General features: G+C 36.0%; 1 protein-coding gene across 1 annotated transcript in view; it reads left to right on the plus strand.

Moving 5' to 3' along the window:
* SKAP2 (src kinase associated phosphoprotein 2) overlaps positions 1-21,855 on the plus strand; it is a 190,542-nt gene extending 168,687 nt beyond the window's left edge. The window contains exons 11-14 of the mRNA XM_031057631.1: positions 4,288-4,356; positions 11,011-11,123; positions 20,592-20,693; positions 21,100-21,855. Of these exons, the coding sequence (XP_030913491.1) occupies positions 4,288-4,356; positions 11,011-11,123; positions 20,592-20,684 (275 nt within the window). The 3' untranslated portion in view covers positions 20,685-20,693; positions 21,100-21,855. The remainder of the gene's footprint in view (positions 1-4,287; positions 4,357-11,010; positions 11,124-20,591; positions 20,694-21,099) is intronic.
* Positions 21,856-22,697: the final 842 nt, after the last annotated feature.

A 22,697-nucleotide genomic window follows, 5' to 3' on the forward strand; every position in this document is an offset into this window, starting at 1 on the left:
TGTGGAGTCTTATTTGGCAGCAAAAAAGCAGCGTGGAGGAGTAATACTCTTGGTGTTAACATATCATTATTTCTTCTATTTTTCTTGGGCAGAACAGTGTAGACCTGTGATACTCAGTGTCATCAGAGTTCATGTACGCACCTGTTTTTTTGCATGCATCTATTCTCCCTGCCAAGTACAATAGTAAAGACACTGTGTAGTTTTTTAAATTGTTTCTTTAATAATAAAATTTTTTTGTGGGGCGTCTATCTTACAAGACTAGTTTGTATGCTTATAACCTTCTGACACTACAGTGAGATTTCAAATGAAGAGACATGAATGTGCATTACAAGTGTCTGATTGCTTGTATCATTATGAAATAGATGAAAAATTACTTCACTGCAGTACTTTTTATCTGAACTGATCAAAACATCTTCCAGTCATGTTGCTAACAATATGTGATAGGAATAATAACTTCACTTGTTGTTGTGTTCTGTGCTGCAGCCGAGAGGCATGTAAATACAAGCTGCTTATTTGCAAGAAGCTTCCAGATTTGCAATATGATTGCTATGGAAACCACACAATGAAAAGCTTATAACCATCTGTGTGGTTTGGTAGATTTTGCTGCATAGCTGAGCTGGTTTTGTTTACTGTAATCAAAGCATTGAATAGAATACATTAACTCACAAACTGGGATTATTCAAGGTGTAAACTAGTATTGTGCAATGAGACTGTGTCAGAAACTATAGGGCAATAGAATACCAAATAATAATGGCATTACATTAGAATCTAATGTAAAAAGATGTTTAGGTAACATGTTAGTAGAGGAAACTCCTAAATTTATGCATGTTTATCATGCAGATACCACATTCCATTGGAGGAATGCACTGTTCAAGCCAAACTTATCCATTTTATACTTAAGTAGTCCAGTCTTTTTCCTTCCTCCCTTTAATGGATTTATATAAAAAAACCTCAGCAAATGTAGGGTTCATTGTTCGCTTTTAATATTTTGTAGATGGTAGAATCATATGTGATTAAGTGATTATTTTTCTGCTTTTCCTTCAAACTGCAAATTAAATAAGTAAATTATTTTTAACAACTTTAATGTACTAACTGAAGAAAACCTTTAACAAATGTAGTTAGTTCCTTGTTGCATTGTCACAAGAATTTTGTAGGTTGTTTGCCATTAAGGTCATTAGTGTCAGCATAGTATGGAACATAATCTGTATCTCAGGAGTTCTTAGGATCTACAGCTCTGGAAGAGTTCATTGGTTGGTTAGTGTAGATTAGTTTCATTTTGGCATAGTGAGAAGGTGGAAAAGAGTATTTTCTCTCTGCAGTGATAGTGATGGTGAAGAAGATGTACAGATGAAAAACTGGAACAGATTATTTTAAAGGTATGCATGACTCCTTATACAGAGTATCTAAAAAAACAGAAGTATTTCTACTGTATTTTTTAATTTAATTTTAAATCTTTTGACTCTGTGCCATGTTGCAACACAAAGTTATGCATGTTGCATCAGACTGCAGCTGTAATTCCTGAGGTAATCGAGGTTGCTGTGTTTAAAGGACGCCGCCTGCACATAGTTACTGCTTCAGGCCATAATATCAGAAAATATGAGTTAAGAACCACAGGTTCTCTTTTACTACCCTAAGCCAAGCCTACTACAACTGCTCCACTCTGAACATGATTGCATTAGCAAACAGTGTGAACCATTTGCAACAGATTCATAAAGCAGAAGTTTGCACCAAGGACCTGATGTTTGTTGTGCAAGTTTCAGAGGAGGTTTCCTATGCAGTTGCTTCAGCCTGATACCATGGACTGAATGCCCATTAGCAGCTGGACCATGTCCACCATGCTTCTGGAGTGCCTTTTCCAGTCTAATTGTACCTGAAACTTTGTCCTCTCTGTGATAACTCTGTAGTGTAAAGCAAGGTGGGATGAGTGGGGATGGTTGAGATCCAAATCAGTATGTAAATATGGTGAGTTTTTTGCTTGACTTGGACACCTTTTGGAATTCAAAGAGCTTTGATTCAGACATTTTCATATCTTCAGATGTGGATCTGGTCAACTTGTGTTTCTAGGAAATAAATATTTCTGAAGAATACATATATTCTAAATATTTTCTGTGAAATCAGAATGCAGTTTACATGTATTCAGCAGTACCTTACATGTATTCAGCAGTCCCTTACAAAAAAGCCTCTTCAAACCTCTGCTGTTGCATTACTTTAGTTGAGATACCCTCTACTGGAGTCAGTCCTCAGTTTAAACTGGTCTGATGACCATGACGAGTGATAGAGTTAAAATCCATAGGACATTCAACACAGCAAGTGCTTTAGGTCCAAACATTCAGTAACAGGTAATATTAACATCTATTTAATGAAAGAATAATATGATAGTGTGTGTGTTGGATGAAGGTGTTTTTTTCTGGGAAAAGGGAGAAATTCTAGAAAATGTGACTGATACTGGGGTACTACTCCCTGTGAGGGGTGTAACCGTGGTAGGGAACCCACAGAATGACAGTGCCTCCTAGTGCTTTGGACAGCACATAGGGATGAACTTTTGCCATTTATGCTCCAATTGTGAGTTCTTAAAATAAACAGATGAGCATACTTGGAAATCTGTGACAAATGTTAATGCCAAGTAGGGGAATACATTTGAACATCTGAATGCAGTACATAGTTTAGAGTGTTTTGTGTGTACTACAGCTTCAGATATCTCCTGATCTATTGCTAGGATTTTTTTTCTTGTTCTTTTTCCACCCCACCTTGGCTTAAAAAATAGCTTATATTAATCTTTACCAGATTTTTAACTAGTCAAGATTCAAGAACAAAAAATCTTGCTGGCTTAGTAGGGCAGAATTTCAAAACTCTTTGTAGAGTGAATCTTATGTTCTAATTGTAATATTTGTAGGACTATGTATAGAGGTTAGCAGCAATTATGCATACTCATTCCAACAGGTCTACTCTTGTGCTTTAAACATCTGCTTTAATGTTTGCAGGAGCAGTCTTGTGGATAGATTAAATTTTTACAAGGTTACAAAATCCTTTGAACTTTTGATATAAAATTCACTCTTTGTCAAAGTAAATGGGCAATTACATAAGAGTTTCACAATGAGGAACATTTTAAATACTGTGAGTGATTCGTCTGTTGTCTGTCATTAGTAAAATATCAAAACTAGTTGCTGAAATGTGTATCTTAAAAAGAAGCTTGACTATCTGTATATAATGTGATGAGTAGCAAAGCCAGAGAATTTAAATGTATTAAAAGTCCAATTCATGTTTGAGAAGTGGGTTTATCAATATACTATTTCCTCATTCAGTACAGCAGCCTTGTCAGTTTTGATATATTGTAAATGCCAAGATAAATTTGTTTATACTTCCTTATGAACCTAAAGACAGAATTCAGCTAAAAGTTTGTTCCTCTTTTTTACACGATCAACAGAATTGTTGACTGAAAAATACAAGGAGCAGATCTGGTATCCCTGTACTGGGAAATGTGAGGAGCAGATCTGATGTCCCTGTACTGAGTAGAGTGTGGATTTATTCAAGTGAGGGTCTGGACTTGAGAGAGTTCAGCGTCTGTGCCAGACAGGGAGGATGGAGCACATCTTTCAAAGTTGCCTGTGGGGATTTCAGACTGTTCCAAGCCTGCTAGCCAGAAAAAATACTTTAGAGCTGATCACTGCCAGGTTTTCTCTTTTCTTGTCTCCTAAACTTGCCCTAAGTAATTTGATAGAGTCTGGCTTGCTTAAAACATGGTCAGGCACAATGGGCAGGAGTAGTGAAGGGCATGGTATCTGTAGTGGCTGTGTTCCCATCATGCAGGTGTTGAGCTACTGTGTCTGTAGGACAGTGTGGAAGGTAAGATTTTATCTGCCTTTGTTGCATACTGCTCTCTACAACTGAGTTATTGCTTGGGCTGGGGATACTTTTTCACACCTTGGTTTCCTTTTCTTTATCTTTTTCTGGCAAGAAATGTATGCAGCAGAAGAGGACCCTCATTCTAATTGCCTCGGATTGACTGAAAATCAGCAGAACTGCAGCTCTATATAACTGCATTCAGACCAGTGTGAAAAGGGAAACAGATGTTCACAATTGAGATTTTGAAAGAAAGCTCTTGGAGTGTTTGGATGGATGGCGGAAACCACAGAAATAACAATGTTCCAACTTCTGTATAAGTGCAAAATAGTAAACAAGGCTTACAGTCTGGAAATACAGAGTGTGTTTTTCAGACTGATGTGGGCTGTAATTCCTGTCAGCTGAGGTGGCCTTTCAGAATTTCATTTGCAGTTATGTGTTTTGCAGAAGAACGTCTTTCTCCAAAAGCTGAAGTGCCAAGCAATGAGAGCCAGGAGGAAGTTACCACTGATTCAGGTAATTAAAACCTTTCCTCTTTATTTTGTGTATACATATTCTTTTTACCTTTATTTTCTTCTCTCTTCCATTTGCTGTTTTGAAATAATGTTTTTATAGCTCTGTAAAGCTGTCTTTTTTTACCTGGTATGTGATGGCAGCAAAACTGCTTAAGTACCACTTAGGATGCATGAAAACCACTCGAGAAGGATTTATAAAGTAAGCCAATTTATACAAGGTATTCCTTCCTGAATTACTTTGTAATGACTCAATTAGCTTTCATTTCTGCACAAAGGAGATTTAGTTGCATAAATTAGCTTATCATCATTGAGGAAGTGTCACTGCTAAAGGACAGTTTATAGATACAACATGCAGTTGCTGTCAAACCTATAAGAATGTAATATAGACATCTGTGTATACTTTGTGCTTGAGCAGAACAGACTTCTGCCATTCAGAGACTAACAGGGGACAACAAGTTGCCCAAGGGACTGGCAATGTAGACGTCTCTGAAAAGGTCAACTTGACACAGGCTCTGACAATCGACCCAAAGCTCTGTCTTCTTTGATAAAAATCAGATAAACTTAAGACCACTAATTGATCTGCAGCCTGTTTAAATGTTGGCCATGCATATCTTCATTGCATATGATTACCAGAGAAAGCAAATGAATCAGGTAAGAAATGCCAGAGTCCAGTGACAGCAGCATAAAAATTGGAAAAGGACACAAATGCCCAGAAAGGCTGTGAAGGATATTCTCTCAGCTTTAGCTTGGCAAAGCGCCCTTGTGCTAATTATCTCTGGGACTGGAAAAATAACTGCATGCACCATGTAAAGTCACATAGCCAGGCAACTTTTCTTGATAGAAAGGTATTTCCAGTTATGCTTAAAAACAATATATTTTTGTGCTTCAAGGGCACAGACCTTTAGATAAACTATTGCTGATTTGACACAGCAAGTAGAGAAGACTTGCTTCTTATCAGACCTTACACCTTTGTGAGATCTGCTGCATTGTAACTGTGACCCGCACAGACATGCAATCTGGCTCTCCTTCCCCCATTGCACATAATACACATAATTCTTTCAGGCCTGTCAAGGAAAGGGTGGGCAAGAAGAGTTCCTTTAGGAAGTAGCTCTGCAGTGCTCTTCCTGTTGCAACATGTGGAGAGGAAACAGAGGCCTGATTTCCTGACCCATACAGGAAAGCAGGAACAGGTTGCTGTGAGGAGTTTTGGTTGCTTTTCTTTGAAAGGAAACAAGAGCCGAGCCATCAGATGCTGTTAGCATTGTGCTCTGCTAAAAACATGTGTAAAACAACATGACTCATTACAGCCTTAATATTTAGTACTCATTTAGACATTACTGTAATTATAAGAGTGTGTTGTCATAATGGAGCATGGGGTCAATCCAATTATAAAGTTGCCAACAGCATTTTTTTTTCCACTAATGTACCTTCCTGAAGTTCTAATTGGTCATACTTTTAAAAAACCAAAACCTTAGCATCTGCATTTTTGAAAAAAATTAATTGCTATGAGGACAGCCTTATCGGTCTTATTAGTATTTGTGTAATGTCATTGAAAATACCATAGCAGTTCCCCCCAGATGTCAGGTTCATTTCAAGCAATAGTTTGGTGATCTGATCTTACATAGTTCACTATTTAACACTGGAAATTTGTTTGACTTTTAGGGCTGAGTTGACATGAATATTTCTGATAGGCATCGCATCATAAATACCTGACATGACTTGAGAATATTTTATAATTTTCTACACAAACTGTGCATACATTCTTAAGGTTAATTTATTGCCTCGCTTTACTAAACCTGAACTCAGAGAAAATAGTCTGCAAATTGTCGGCTCAAGCTCAGCTTGAGCTCAAACTGATTAGTGCAAAAAAATTTTCTTTTTTTTCCTACTCTTTTCTTGCCATAACATATTTCTACTTCAATTAACTTTCAGACTCGAGTTCTTTTTATTCTGCTCTTCTTGGTGCTGACTCTTGCTGCTGAATAGCTTTGCATTAACTGCTAGGGACCTAATAATTTTAAAATACCAAAGTACTGAAGAGTTTCAGTTATATAATATGGCTTGCTGGGTCTTTTTTGTTATAACTTTCTACCCATTATCATTTCCACAATCCCAATTTCAGTAAGTGTCTTTTTTTTTTTCTTTTTGCTTTATCAGTGTAAATATGTTGATTTTTTGGGTTTGATTTTAAGGAACACAATATGTTCCTTAAATATGTTTGATTTTAAGGAACAGAAGAATGGAAGTGAGAAAGATTAAACCAAATATCTTGGGATGTATTAGAGTTTGAGTCTAAATAAATACCCTACTGTTGTTTTGCCCTTATTTTGTAACTTTTCTGGCCTGTGGGATAAAGGGCAAGTAACAGGCATTTTTTTGGAGTTTAGGACATCATCAGAATGAATAAATAACTGGATTCTTTAACAGAGCTTGTCTTGTTTGATGATTGAGACTCAAACCTGAGAGTCTAGATCTCTTGTGTAAGACACTCATTCTGATAGCATTAATTTTGAACTTCAGCTATACCTCCATCTTTAAGCCTTCACGATGGTAAATATTGAGCACATAATTGCCCAAAGGGGCTACAGTTTGTATTTTTCAAATGTTGTTAAATAATCTTCAAATCTGACACTATTAACTTTTGAAAAATCTTACCAAGAGTTGAGGAACATGAGTCAGAATGGCAAGCTGTTTAATATACGAGGCAGTGGAGCACAGTTGTGCATGGAAAACATTCACATGTATTCCTTCATTCCACAAGGAATGTGCAAGAAAATAATAAAACTCCTGGCTGTAAATACCTACCATAGTAGGGTTGGCGAACTTACATGTCATCAGCGTTAAAATGGACAACTGAAACAAATCAGGCACAATCACATTTATCCTAATGTTTTATGTAGTGCATTTTCATATTTAGGTTGTAACTTTGATTTTGTTTTGGTCTGTTTAGTGTTCTGTCAGGTTTGTGCTCAGAAATGGGAATTGAAAAAATTGTCACAGTGTAGGGGGCAGAAATTAACCTGCAGATTGCCTTAGGCTGCAGTGGGATAGCATACACTTAAATCCCTCTGAAATATATATTATTAATCTGTTTTTCAAGTTGTGGTGTGGTTTGGTTCTTCTTTTCTGTCTGTTGTGGTTGTTAGAATATTATTATAATTTTCCCCCTTGAGCAATTCATGGGCATTCCTAAGTTTTAAATAGTCTAATATTTGAGATGCATGCTTGAGTGATATATTTTTCAGATTTTTTTTTTTAACCTGAACTGTTCACCTTTCTTTCTTCAAGCACATATTGTCAGATGCCAGTATTTTTCAGTGAAATAAGTAGTCTGAGACTACTGTCAGAGAGGCTGGCAGCCATTGTCTTTGGATCCGTCAAAATAACTCTGAAGTGTTTCCATCCGTATATTGAACAAAAATATCCATTGTTCCTACTACCATTACTAGAAAAGCAGAGATGGCTGGAGTAAACCATGAAGAATTCTTTTTGGAAGAGTATTGATAACTATTGGATAGTAGTTCATCCAGTTAGCTGTCCTGGAATAAAAGAAATATTTTCTGGAGAAACAACCTATCCAAAATCCTCTTCACCCATTTCTTGGGATTGGTAATCTTCAAAGCAGTGGGTAGATAAAACCAAACTGCTTTCTGCCCTCAGCTACACACTTAATGTTTTTTTATCATGTCTTACTTGTATTTCTGGCCAAGTGACCACACCTTCAAAATGTAACGCACTTCAGTTTAGCAGTTATGTCGTCATAGTATTTTTAAGGCATGCAACATTTTGAAGTGTTTGAGAATAGAGTGTAATTGTAACAGAGTAACACCAGCAAATCAGTACTTTTCACATTTGAACTGTAATGGGCATGTAAGTTCTTGATGCTAAATCCATCTGTTTTCAGGTACTACATGTGTTCAAGAAGCTTCACGTTATTTCACTGCCATATAAATACCAAATTCCTTTACTCAGACCTCCTGGTTTTGTTTTATACCATTCTTCAGAGGGAATTAAAGGAAATTTGTCAAGGTCTTCTCAAACTGAAAGGGACCAAAGTAAGAATGAGTGGGCTTGTGTTTTGCAGAGGTTTTTGCAGCCTATTTTTTTTCTTCATTCTACACCTGTGTTTGTAAGCATTATGAATAATTTTATTAAGCCCTTTTCACTTTAGGTGTATAAAGTCTGAAGTTACATTTACAATTGTCTTTCATGTATAGGTAGTTACTCTTCTAGAATTTGGAGAAACTTGTGCTGATGGGCATGAGAAGGGATTTCATATTTGAAATTAACACTTCTTGAAAGCCCAGCATAGTTGTTCACAAACTTACACTGCCACTTTTTTTCCATGTTTTTTGTTTCTGTGATCCTGGTATACTGTATATATTTTTCTGAAAAATTTGGCTTTCTGATTAAAATAACCCTGTCTTATGCTGAATTCACAGATGAGGGCACAGAGCCATGGTCACTCTTTGGTCAGAATCTTCCCTGTTGCAATAAGCTTATTTTAAAATGCATCTTTCCAGTATGTTCACCTTATTAATTGAGTTGCTTTTCACTTTAAAACTTAATTAAATGCTCATGATGAAAATAAAAGGAGAGACATGTCTCACCCACTGTTGGGTCTCTTCTGTTGCAACTCAAGTGTTAACAGGAGTTACTTCAGGCACATAAAGGTAAGAGCAGAGCTCAAAGTGGTAAAGGTCAGTGTGGAAAGTCATGATTCCTTTCAGTGATGTTCTGAAGAAGTAAAAGTCCTGAGTAATGTGTTTTAAACAAAATCAATGAGCCAGCTGATGAAAGATTTGAGAGGCGGGATATACCAAAATAGTTATTTTATTTTTTTCTCGTATGGACTTACGTTATTGTTTATGACACAGAGTTGGGAACTGTGATCAGTACAGTAAGAAATGACCAAGAAGAGATTCCAATTTAATATTTATCACAAATTAATTTTGTGCTAACCTGTGTTACTGTTTATAATTATCTAATGCTAAATTGGTGAATAATGAGGTGAAGAATAGGAAGGGCCAAAATTTGGAGGTGCAACATTTCAAACTGATTATGCCTTCGTGTTAAAATGTCTATGCATTTAAAAATAACTAAATCTCTTATTTCTGAATGATGGTGAGCTTTCATATGGGTATCAATTGATGCTTTTGGGGTGAGGACAGAAGATTTTGGGCCCTGGCAGCCAGAACGCCCCCTAGTGCTATGCAGCAAGTCATGGATCCTAATCACCAGTTTATGGAAAATTAAATGGTGGATAACTGGCATAGTAGCCTTGAATTGAAGGTTGTGAATATTTAGCCTTATGACAGTATTGCCACCCAAACAAGACAGCAAAGAACACAAGCTGAAATGGAGAAAGAGAAAAAAAGCTCTTCTTGCTCATACAGAAAGTATTAAAATTCAAATCTAAGTATTTGCCAAAATAAAGAAGAACACAAGTTGAATACCACTATTCTTCTATAGTGTGATGCTTTCTATCTCCTGATACTTGATATTTTAGCAGGATTTTTTTGGTAATAAAATGAACCAATCATGGTTAAATTGTAAACTATAAATAATGGTGTAGAGTGCTAATGACATGCAAATGTAACTGGTGTATGTTGGAATAACCAGCAAGCCTGCAGTTCAAGGATCATATAACATAACTAAGATGACAGCCTTGATCCAGCCAGTTCAGTGATATTTATGTTATCAGAATTAGAAGATAGCTTTCCAGTGATGTAAATTATTAGTACATATACATTCTGTCTGGTTAGTGTATACATAATGTAACCGGTCATCTTAGTGGTATTGCTTACATTCTTTTTGCATTAACTCATCACACTCCATTCTCATGGAATTAAAAACAGGAAATAGTTTGCAGTGCAACAGAAGCACCCGGTGTATTTAACTGTGTGTGAGCGCTGTGTTTCAATAGATGTACTCTGTATTGTAAATGTATGACAAAGCATTTATTACTGTGTTATTGCCGTATTACAGAGCAAAGAGTGCTAAATAATCAATCAGTTAATGGTCTGTATGGCAGCTTGAACACAGCACATCCATTGTGCTTATGCTGTTAGAAGGATGAGTTTATGACTGTAGTGTAGTTGCACGTTTAGCCAGGGCTTAATGTCCTAAACTGGAGCTGACACAAATATTTTTGAAATGCAGCTTCAGCAACAGTTTCCAAGTTCTCCAATATTTCAGAAGGAAGAATCAAGGATTATCTCAGAGTTCTCAGAGAAGCTATTTAATTTTGTTGGAACAGGAGAGAGAGGGGGAGTGTATTACAAAATACTTTAGCTTCCTTTCACTGATCGTTATTAATTATATTCTAGCAGTTTTATCAGTTTCAAGTTGGGATACATATATGGCTTGCTAGAAATATACTGGCAGAGGAAAAATAGCTGCTTTAAGTTGCAGCTTTGAAAAATGCTTTGAAAACCTGTAGCTACATGTCTCTCAGTGATGCAACTTGCCAGTGAAGGGCTTGCACATTAAACTTATTTTTCACTTACTTTCATGGCAGGAAGGAGCTGTTTCTGAAAAGAGGAATAAGAAATGTGTGCTAATAAATTGCTTTGTACTATTTGAAGGTTTAAAGAGTAACTTTAGTTATCCTCAACCTTGGTTGGTTTATAATTAGGTGCTGTTTTCTTTGCAGATAGCGAAAATACCGATTATGCCAATTTCTATGTAGCTTTGTGGGACTGCACAGGAGATAAACCTGATGAGTTGACATTTAAACGTGGTGACGTTATCTACATTATCAGCAAGGTATGAGACACTACTGGGGCTACATGGTTGTAAAAAGAGAGCCATGGCACAAGGGCACATTCCCACAGTTCTGTGGGGGGAAATTGGCACTCCCTTTCAAATCCTTTGTCTGCAATCAGATAGTCACTGCAATTAATTGTTTTGTCAAATGAACTATAATCACAATTAAAACATAGCCATGTAACAGGAATTAACTTTAAAGCATGTTTATTTACGTGTTAGATCTTGGCTACCATTTGTTAACTGACTTAACAGGAGACAATGTACTTTCTGCTTGTAGAAGTTAACCTTGGAGAATTTTAAGTTATCTTGTATGTTATGTTTTTTGTTTCCTGTTTTATATTCCTGACTCTGCTGATTCTGACTTTTTTGGGATCTTGCTACAGAAGATGGTTTGTTTTTTTGAACTATGCTTTCATCTTTATATGTAGATTGTTATTGTTCTGAGAGCTCAGATTCCAAATTCATTTGCTCTGACAGATTTGGGCATTTTTTATTACATTTCTGTTTGCAAAGCAAATGAGAATTATAATTTCTCTCATCTGAATTAGCACTAAACAGTAAAGGCATGAAGTTTTGTTTTATGTTGGTGTTGGTTAATTTTCACATTTTCTCTTGACCTCCCCAACACAAACAAAACCTCTGTTAAAATATATATATCATGGTCCATTGAAGTCTACTTCTGAACAATTAATCAGAGGAAATTTCTATTTTCTCCCCCATTAGAAAAAAAAACAAACCACTTTTAAAGTTCTCAATGAAAAAAACTACTTTATAAAATATGTGTCTATCTAATTGCTGTTCAGTGTAATTAGTACAAAAAATATTGTAGGTCACTGAAATACACAAGTAGGTGCATGAAAGATAAAGGCATCTGTTTGTCCTAGTTTCAAATTAAGTTTTGTCACAATTGCTTTAAATCTTCTGTGATACCTTTAACTACATTTCTGGATAATAAATGTAACAGCTTCTGTTTAAAATAAATTTAAGATTTATGGATATAAGGATAGTCCTATATAAAAATATAGAAGATATATTACTAATATTAATTTGACCATGTATGTCTTTTGAGGTATTTCATTGTCACTTAAGCTAATAACTGAATTGCATTACTAAAGGCTGAATAAAGCTTGTGGATTGGGCAAACTTTCAAGCAGTTATTCAGCACTGAAGAATTGGACTAATTTAAAATAACCACTTCTTCCCCCTCTCGCTCCCCCCAGAAAGCCCATGAGTGAATGGATTCCACTGTATGAGTTTGGCCTCTTTGTGGGTTGTGCTCTTCGGGTACATTATGGCAACTATAAAATCTTAATCTTCAGCTTGCAGGTGAAAAAAATTGTTTGCTACTCCTTCCCCAAAAGAGTGAGAAATTTAATTTAAAAAAATGGAGCAAAATAGAAAAACAGTAGCTTAAGCTGTCCTCTGTATATCAACAGTCCTGTTGCCATGCCGTGATTAATCCGTAATCGGTCCTTGAAGCAGGCTTGCTGCTGCTTCAGATATATAGAGCCTCTCTCTGTGGGAATGATTTCTGCTCCAAAATACAGCCCAGAAAATTCAGCCCTGTTCCACTTAAAGATTGTTACAGCTTTTTCAGAAAAATGAGTGTTGCCCACTACTGTCAACTTGGAGTTTAGGGTCCTTGGAGGGGAAAGTGCCGGAGAATTATCTATCTTAACCCTCCATTTGATTCAGTTTCAAGGTCTAATCATTTATGAGCTCTTTGTCCAGTAAGTGAAAATATAACCAAAGGAAAAGTGAGCCTAACCATCCCGAAGTGGGTCAGGACTTTTCTTCTAAAATATTTCCTAATCCACTACATTAATATTTGGATTTTGTGGCAGTCGGCAGGAATCCTAGGCAATTTTTTTATTTTTTCACACCATCTAGTGGTTGAAAATGAGAGATGCAGGTACTGACAGGGGGGCGATGTGTATGCATCCAAAATGGTGTCATAAATTCAGCTTCAGCTGAACCTAGCTGTGGCTTTATTGCCTTTCTATCATATGTCAGCCAGGAACATTACTCTTGAAAATCACATTTTGCTGATAAGGAAGTAAGTACGGCTATAGCCATGTTATAGTAGGAAGGGTGAAGCATTAACAAAATATCAAGAATATTTGTGCAACATGTAAGAGTTCTTTGTTTTACAGTGAAATATAAATGGCATGGCCTGCCCTGATGAACGTGATAAGACAGATATTCATCTCTCCCAGCAATAGTTATGCCAAAGCAATATATTTTTACCAGCTTTTCTCATACCTGTATAGAAATTAGGGGGAAAGCACTATTTGTTTCCATGAAATGAGATCATTTGTACAACAGAGTAATTATGAACCAGTTTAGAAAATTTGGGCATTTATACAATTTAAATAAAGCAAGAGGAGGAATATGTTACATGTAAGTTTCTAGGTAAATGTCTTTAAGACAAATGAGCATAGTTCCACTTTGGCAGTGTTTACTTCCTAAAATAGCTAAGTATTATGCAAAGACAAATCCCCAGAATTTGCTTTTAATGAGCATCAAAACTCAGTGTTATTGCAATGAGCATGAGCTCATTCTCTGACAACAGAGATACCTATGCCCGACTAGTGCAGTTACTGTGGAAAAGCATGTTTTTCTGGTTTTAAAGGTGTATTCAAAAACTATTTAAGCTATTTTCTAAATATTTATGTCAGTTGTGGCTTTTGTGTGGCAGCAGTCCTGCGGGCTTTTACAAAAAAAACCCCAAAAGCCTCACAACTTCTTTCTAAGTTTTTCTATCAAGTTTCCCTCAAAAGTTGAGTTTTTAATCTGAGCAGAATTAACAGAGCTATAACAGTAGTACTTGTTAAGTTTATTTTAAAATATTTTAAAAGTTAACATTTCAGATTAATTGATTAATGTATCTGTACAGATATACTATTACTAGTATTTTATAATATTCTGGAATATTCAAGTGGCTTTTATCACTTGTGCTATGAATGATGTGAACTTTCAGAGAGCTATATACCCTTATTCCACTTTGTTATGAAAAAATACAGCTGTACTGATAAAGAGACTTGTTAATAACATTTCTTAGTTAATATTGACTGTTAGAAATGCAATACTTTGTAGATCTGTTTTCTAAAAGGAAGATTTCTCTTAACTCCTGCTCATTTATGGGCTTGCCTTTGCTTTCAAACCCATGTGATAAATGGGAAAACAGACCATAGTATAGCAATAATTTTTATAAATCTTCTATAGCTCTACTCAAGAAATCAATTTCCAGAAACAATGATAACTGTGGATTGAGGTAGTTCTATTTTTTTTTTCCTAAGTTTTGTATGCACAGTTTATGCAAGTGCAACACTTCCATTACTTGTTCATTTGCTTTAGGTGTATATTTTGTGTTATGAAGTTCCATAGTTTCATCAGCCAAATGCAAGTAATAGTGAAAATTTACTTCAGTTGGTTAGTGGGAAGCTGCTTAGCAGAATTACTGACATTTCTTAACATGGAACTAATTTAATATATTTCTTATTTATATTTGTATTAAAATAGCAAATACTTCAAAATCAGAAATTATATCTAAAACTGGAATTCTCCTTGTTATTATTTCATTGCACACCAATGCTGCTCTAGTATTTATGGTTCATGGAAACCTCATCTATGGCAACCTTTTGCTCCAAATTTTTTCATGAAAGTAGTGTGTTAACTTGGTGCTTAGATAACCCTACATTCAGTGGTTGTAGGTTTCACGTGTGGCAGATTTTTGTTCTTTCAATACAACAAATGTTAAAATGCTCACATCTCAACCTGTATTTTTTGCCTAGTAAAAAGAGAAAGAAAGTCCACAGCTCAGGTTACTGCTTATGAAATAAAGGTGCAACTTAACCATGCAGCTGTTTCAGAATCACTGTGAACATTTTGCTCACTATCTGTATAATCTTAAGAAAATATATTTATTCAGTCTTTTTCTAAAAGATATGAAAGACCTACTAAAGTCCTGAGTGTTTTATTTTTTCAGGTTGTTTTCTGGCTGATCATATTGAGATCCATGATTTCTATTCCATGGCCATATTGCCTATGGCTCCTCTAGCAAATAGGGAGTACCACTAGGAGTAGATTTGCAGAGTGAAGCACTCAGTGCTTGAGCCCTGGTGTCCGCACCACGCTTTTCCAAAGCCATTGGATGTCCAAAGTGGTCTAGCCTGGTTTTGTGGAATGAGAACAAATTCATGGTTGGAGCATGTTCCATTTTAGCTTCATCTGAAATAAATGTAGTGTGTGTGCTCTGAGGCTGTGCAAAGGGAGTCAGTGGGGGGAAGGTGGGAGCTTTGGGAGATTCACTTCAGTGAGATGCTTCTGATGAAAACTAAAATGCAATACTCAGTTGTACATTACCCATTTCCTGGCTTGTTTAGTTTTGATCTTTCCGGGTGGGGGTGGGAGAACAATAAGTATATGTCTAAAGATAGTAGTGAAAGCCTTTAAACAGAAGTTTGGTTGGAACTAATGCCAAGTGACTCCAGCTCTGTTGCTTTGCATACTGATAATATGTAAGCCTTTACCTATCAGATTAGAAGAAAAGTTGGCAACGTGTCATCTAAGGGAAAATAAAATGGCCTTCCTATTGTTCCAGGGTGTTTTCTGGGGGCAGTTTTGGTTCAGAACTCAGTCTGCTTACTGTGATTTATATTGGAAATCTTTAATTGCTGTATATTTTTTATCATGTCATTGTGGGAAATAAAACCTAATAATGCAACCATACAATAAATTTAGTGCTTATATTTTTAAAGATGATCATTTTATTGCTGTCTTAAAACAACTCTACTACCTGTGAAGAAGTCTCATTCAGTTATTTAAGACATTTGTCATTCTCTGCTTTTAGAGAAAATGCTGTTCAGTGCCAAAACTGCTCCCTGGTTGATAGTGTATCATTCAACAATTACACCAAAGGAAGTCCTAAAACTTTTTAGCTAGTATGAATCTCCTGGATGAATTGGAGATGTTTTAAAATATTATCTTGCTAAAATTACACCCTAGAATGTTCTTTGCAAAAAATTTATCCCTGCTTCTGACACATATTTAGCTTGATAGTAGATGCTACTTATTTTTACGCCAAACAAGGCTATCGATACATTTTGCTTTTCAGTTTTAAAATTTGCAGGTATTCAGCCCATGACTTAGTATTACTCACACTGCCACTAGAAGAAGGAAGGAGAAAAATCTTGAATTCATATACTTTGGTTGTGGTTTTTTTTTAAATACAGCTCCATTTTTTTCTTCAAGGCATTGAAACACAATGATAATTTTTCAGCAGCTCTTTTTTAAAACCAAACAAATAAAAAAACCCACCCCACAAACATGAAAAAACATACCATATGTATTCAACAATGGAGACTAATTGCACAAGAACTAGATGTTCTCAACTTTTGCTGAAGTCAGTAGAAGTTTATATGCTGCAAAGCATCTGGAGAATCTCATAAAGGCAGAGGAACTGTTCTAAAGGCAGCAACTGCTTTGGAAATCGTCAAGTATAAAAATGTTCTCTTTTTGTATGTCAAAATATCAAAATTCTCTTCTGCAGAGGACTAAAATCTTGAATTTAAATGATATCTGTAGAAAATAGGGAGTGTGTTTCTAACTATTGCCTTTCCCCAAGTACAAAAGGTTTTATGATCAGTGTCTCATGAAGTCATGAGTCCCTAGACATCAGTGCAGTGAAATGGGTGGGATGGGGACAGGGAGAAGCATTTGCTCACAGTGTGTTCAGCTGAGAGCATTTAAGGAGCCTGTAAACCCTGATGGGACTTTCACCCCCTGCTATCTAACATGCTGTATACAGAGTGTTTTGCCAGCATGTTAAATGTTAAATCATAACCTGTTCCTTCCTGTCCTGTGAAATTACTTCACTTTGGTTAATACATTTCTGCTGGGGAAAAAAAATAATCCATTCTATGACAGTGGAAATGCAGAAGTAGTTTAGAAAGCATTTGGTCATTTGTTAAGGTTGTTGTTTCATATTATTTGGCATAATATATTCCATTGCCCTGGTGCTTGTCTTCCAGGGAGGGTGGTGGCCCCCTCCTCCCCCCGGCCCTGCTAACATTGCCTGGTATGGCAAATGTGCTCCCTGTCACATGGCAGAGCGTGGCCGCACACTTGTGCATTCTCCTCATTGCAGGGCAGCTGGATCTGGCCCTGCCCCCCTCTCCCTATCCCTCTATTTGCCTTGGAGCAATTCATTTTGCAGTTATTGAATTTCTTTGGAGAGTTATTTTCATACAGCGAGCATCACAGCACCTCTGGATCTTGATAGCGTTTCTACATAAGGAGAAAGAAGCTTTGTGTTAGTAATTACCTAACATTGTCAGGAGCTGACTGCAGGCCTCTTTCTAGTGATAACAGAATAACCACATAATGTAGCTTTATAGCACATGATTAATAGAAAATAATTACACATCCTACAAAGGGATGCAATATTTCTTATAAATTGACTACAATGGTTTCCTGTAGATTAAAGGACTCTTCATTATTTTATCAGTCCTTCTGAAGTATAGTTGCTTGCCTATGTTAGCAGTGATATTAAGAGCTGAATGCAGTGAGGGATACCAGATGGTAAACCCAGTGGTACCTGAGATCTGAAACTGATGCTTGCAAAAGCACAGTGTTTCCCAACTTTTTTATTCATATAAAACCCCTAACTGTATTCATATCCTTCTGTATATTAATCCTTATTTTCCACAAATGTGGGTTTCAGAGTTTTATTCTACACATCTTAAGCAGCAGTGATAGACATATGGACCTCACAAAAGCAGTGTATTAATGAAATGATATTGCTGCAAAGGAGTTTATAATTTATAACATTGATAGAAACAATACATAAGTTAGGAATTTATGTGTGACTTCAAGAAAAAACTAGGGGGGCTGTGTATCTGCCTCACTAGTTAAGCACTCTTTCATGTTACTGAGGATAGGAAGGAGTGGTTAGGAGTTTGAAAGAGAAATGTCTATTCTTCAATCAGTTTAAAAGGGAGTGCTATCTAATTATTCTAAAACCAGATATTAAGGTTTTATGTTCTCGATAGCCAGGTGTCTGCATTGTATTTTTGTTCAGACTTCTATAGACTGCAGATAGTTTAATTGGGATTCATGTTGCTCTTGAGACCCATGCAAAGAATTGTAATGTAAAGTAAAGGCTTCAGTGTTGCAATATTGTCTGTATGGTATAATGGTTGCAGTGAATCCTTAAATTAGTTTACTAGTCTGTTACATCAACATTCATTTAATCTTCTCACTTAGCTTCATGCCAGAGCAGTAAGTGGTGTATTTGTAAGTAGCAAAACCCAGAAAGTTTTTAAAAGAGCAGCGTGCCTTTAATTTTAATTTGAGCTATCTGAATTGTTTCTTTAAAAACAATTGTTTCTAAGTCCATGTAGTGTTGCTAACTGGAACATTTTCAATGGATAATGTAATCCACAAGCTTTTTCTGTGCCATTTGTCATATGCAGTTTAATGACTGCTTAACTGAGCCACTTCCCTCATTTCATGTATTGTTTGTTTTTTTGGCTGATGTCTAGCAAAACTTGCTTAATCACTCTTGTCAGTCACTGTGCGAATTCCGTGTAGCAGCTTAAAATCTTTTGTTGCTTTCCCTTGGAGAGATTTATTGCTGAGATTCCAGTAGTATACGTGAGTGCTGTTCCTTTCAGCAATTTCCCACTTCAGTCTTGAAATCTAGTTTGTATATTTAAACAGTGTATTGTGAGATAAAGTATAGATTTTTAAACAGGCTGATCTGGAAGATTATAAACCTCAGTGTCAGGGTATTGTTTCGCCTTTAAGGATTTGGGGTGTAATGTGAAGCCTCATGGGAAAGGTTATTAACTTCTGTGGAGAGCAGTGTGTACTGAAGATCAGGTTGAGATACCTCTGGACATTCAAGACCAAACCCATCCCCAGCAGTCTGCTTTGCAGTGGAAGGGGGAAGAAGGTGGAATTATTTTTGCAGCTTTTTTGTTTGCATATTCACATAATAAATGAAGGTTTTCCTGCTGTTTTTTAAGTGGATTTCCTTTAAATCACACTTACTGCAGTATTTCATGCATAGTAAGATAGAATCTTTTACATTACCAATTCATTGTTAAGCGAAGGGAGAAAATGTTTAATTGAAGACTAATCTTCACCCTTCCACAATTAGAAAATACAAAACTGTGTGTGCTTGCATGCAAGCATTAAAAAAAAAAAAAAAGAAAAGAAAAAAAGACAAAGAAAAAAGCCCACATGAAAGCAGGCCATCATAGTTAAGCACAGAGAGAGCTGAGTACACTAAGCACCTCATAGGACCCCAGAGAACTCTTGACCAGGCTAAATATGCCAGCAGAAAATCATTATAGCTCGAGCTCTAATGAAACACCATTAACCCTTAAGCTCCACTTGGCTATTTATAACCAAAAAACTTTACCTACAGTTCAAAATAGTAGCTCCATCTCAGTAGGACCTGTAATTGAAAATTCTTCAAAGAGCCTTTTCCTCTTCTCATCAGAAGAGCAGTATAGCAGGAAGCAGATGCTGCTTATCAGAGATATCTGTGTATTTTGTATTTTGCATCTTTGTTCCAAAGTAATTTCTATGTTGCTAATCATTCAGTTTTGAGTATGGTCTCTGTTTTAATAATGCTTCATTTGTAACTCAATATATATGTATGTGTGATTCCAGCTGTTACAATTCATTGCACCATTGTTAGGATTGATCTTAAAATATCTCATATCTCTTATATGACACAATATACAATAATTACATATCAGTATTACATTATTTTATTTTTACAATAATTATATAGCACAATACTGCAATACTCTTACTTAGTACTGCTTTTGGAAGATATTATTTCTTTAAATGATTATAATTCATTTTGTTTCATATTTATCTCACTAAGCCTAAACATATTTGAAACAGAAGTACATTAGTCATCTGTCAGGAATATGAGATCTGCTGTAGAATTTTCTGCAAGCCTAAAGCAATAGTAGACTTTGTCCATAGAAAGATATTATGTATTAGATATATAGTGTTCCCTTCACATTTGAGTGAAGTAGTTTTTAAAATAAGTTGATGGTTTCTTAGAGTTTAGCTTGTAATACTAAAATAATCCCTGTTGATTGTTATATATCAGTGTTGTGCTATTAGATTTTAGTTACAAAGACAAGGTTTTTGTATTTTTGATGAACAGAGGATAAGGAGGTCGGCTATTTTTAGTAGGTGTTAGAGAAGTGTGGCCATAATTAAGAAATTTTCTTGAGTATGCCTGGCCTTTAAAAAATTTACCTTCTGCCTTTGCCTAACTGCATGTGAGCGCCTATAACAAAAAGATAAAATGTTTTAATTTTCAGTTGAAATGATTATAACTATATATAAGGGAAAGCATCCATAAGGAGTTGCATACAAAACTCTATTACATTTATATCAGACTAAAGGTTAATACTGCGTATTGTTTTCAATTAGGAGTACGATAGATCTGGCTGGTGGGTAGGAGAAATGAAGGGAACCATTGGCTTTGTGCCTAAAGCCTACCTAATGGAGATGTATGATATTTGAGAGGCCTGGGTAAGTACATTTTAATCCAATCTTCTGTAATGGCTTATATGTTCCCTTGTTCTCTGTTTCATAAGTATGTCTTTCCTGGAACCTTTGTAGGAGTCCTGTTAACATAAAGATTATAGCAAAATATATTGAAGGTTCAATTAAAGTACTTTTTTTTTCTGGGGTTCTATATGAAATATTAAACCACAGGGTACAAAAGATTATATATTTAATAACTGTGTTCCCTTTTCCAATTTTTTTAAAAATAAAATTGATGTTGTTTATATTTAGTTTTGTTACTTTAGTAATACGTATATATCTGTCTGTGCAGAAAACTGTGGAAGGGGATGGATATTTGGACAGGGTTTGACAGGCATGTTTGAGGTTTTTTGGCTAATGATGAACTTTCAACTTCCCTCTCCCTAATCAGGAGAAATCTGCACTTGAAATGAAGAGTGGTGTGCAGCTGCAGTTTACAGAGCCAGCCTCTGGAAGACAATTCTGCTGTACATGTTTTGCGGTTTCAGCGAATGTAGTCTGATCATTGCCTCGTGTACATTAAACATTATAAACTGTAATTGATCATAACTTTATGGAAATGGTCTGCTTAGGCACTTTTTATAGAATTTTAATGCTTGGAAATTAATAGATGGTAATTAATATATGGGGCACAAGCAGCCATATAGTTCCTGTTGCTCTTTTTTAAACATGTCAGCAGCACTCTGTATAGCTGTAGGTTGGTGTTCTCTCAGGGAATTTTGCTATCGTTTCCTGTTCTGCAGATTCACAAAAATTATGCAGAGCTTTGAGGGTAAACTCTTACTCAATTCAAGCATGCGTTAATCTTTTAATGCTCACTGTTCATCTTGTGCAGTTTTATCAGAAAGTTGAGGGAAATTTATGTATATTTCAGGTCTTCAGGGTATTCTGTTTCCAGATATTTTCAGGTTATGCTTTGGCCAATTATTAATTTTTCTCATATATTTAGTATTGTATTGTTAATTACTTATTTGTTGACACACAATAAAGATTTGATTATTTTGCTGATGTAATAAATGGGCCTGTGTGGTAATACTGCTGTGGTACCATTCTGACTTGTCATGGTAATTCTGTGGAAATCTGTGAAAATATATTAAACCCTAAAATTTTTGCTAAGTCAACGCAAGATAAATTGCAAGTAAAAATATTTTTGTCTGTGGTAGTGTGAAATATTTCATCTGAACCTTACAGATTATGTAGAATTCTGATACAGGTTGTGCAGCAGAGATCTTCATCTTCACCCTGTGTGGATTAGCAACAGCTACCCGCATTCTTGTGTCAAAGCCAGAACTTTGTGGCTAATCAAAAACATTGATTGAAACATAAAAAGATACACTAAAATATTACCACTTGTGCAGAAGTGGTTGGGCAAGTCAGAGTTAATCTTCTTTGGGAGATGTACTTTACCATTAGCATGGTAAAGATCAACTTTTTTAGGTCCTCCCAGACAGTTGATTTGTGAGACCCTTAATCTGCCAGCGAGGCAGGTCAGGCCAGCCTGTGAGTTGCTGAGCCTGTGCAGGTCCCCCTGTGGTTGCTTGTGCTGTTTATGCTTCAGGCAGACCCTGCGGACGCCATGGGTTAAAAGGAAACGTCAGCCTGAACTCGGAATTTGGATCCTTTCAGTAAACTAAGATGTTGTGCTCTGTGTCAGCTAATGTATGGTACTTGCTGGTACACTGAATTCTAATAGGCGTCAAACGGGACCGAGTTTTGTTGTAATTTTTTAAAGAGATAGTCATTGGAATTGATTCTGTGTGTTATCAGCGAAGCATTAAAATGATAGATTATAGTCTTCAGATCTTTTACTACTTTAATTTGTCAAGCGTACTGGTGGATTGTGTACAGAATGTGAAGCGTTAATAGCGGGGCTGGAAATGCTCCTTCTCCCTTGTTAACATGGCAGCGCCATAAATCTGCCCACCGAAATGGCTTTTTATTAATTACAGAATTCCGAATCCCACCACCACCATGCAGTTTTTAGGGAAG

Source organism: Geospiza fortis, unplaced genomic scaffold, assembly GCF_000277835.1.
Source record: "Geospiza fortis unplaced genomic scaffold, GeoFor_1.0 scaffold95, whole genome shotgun sequence".
NCBI classification, from domain to species: Eukaryota; Metazoa; Chordata; class Aves; order Passeriformes; family Thraupidae; genus Geospiza; species Geospiza fortis.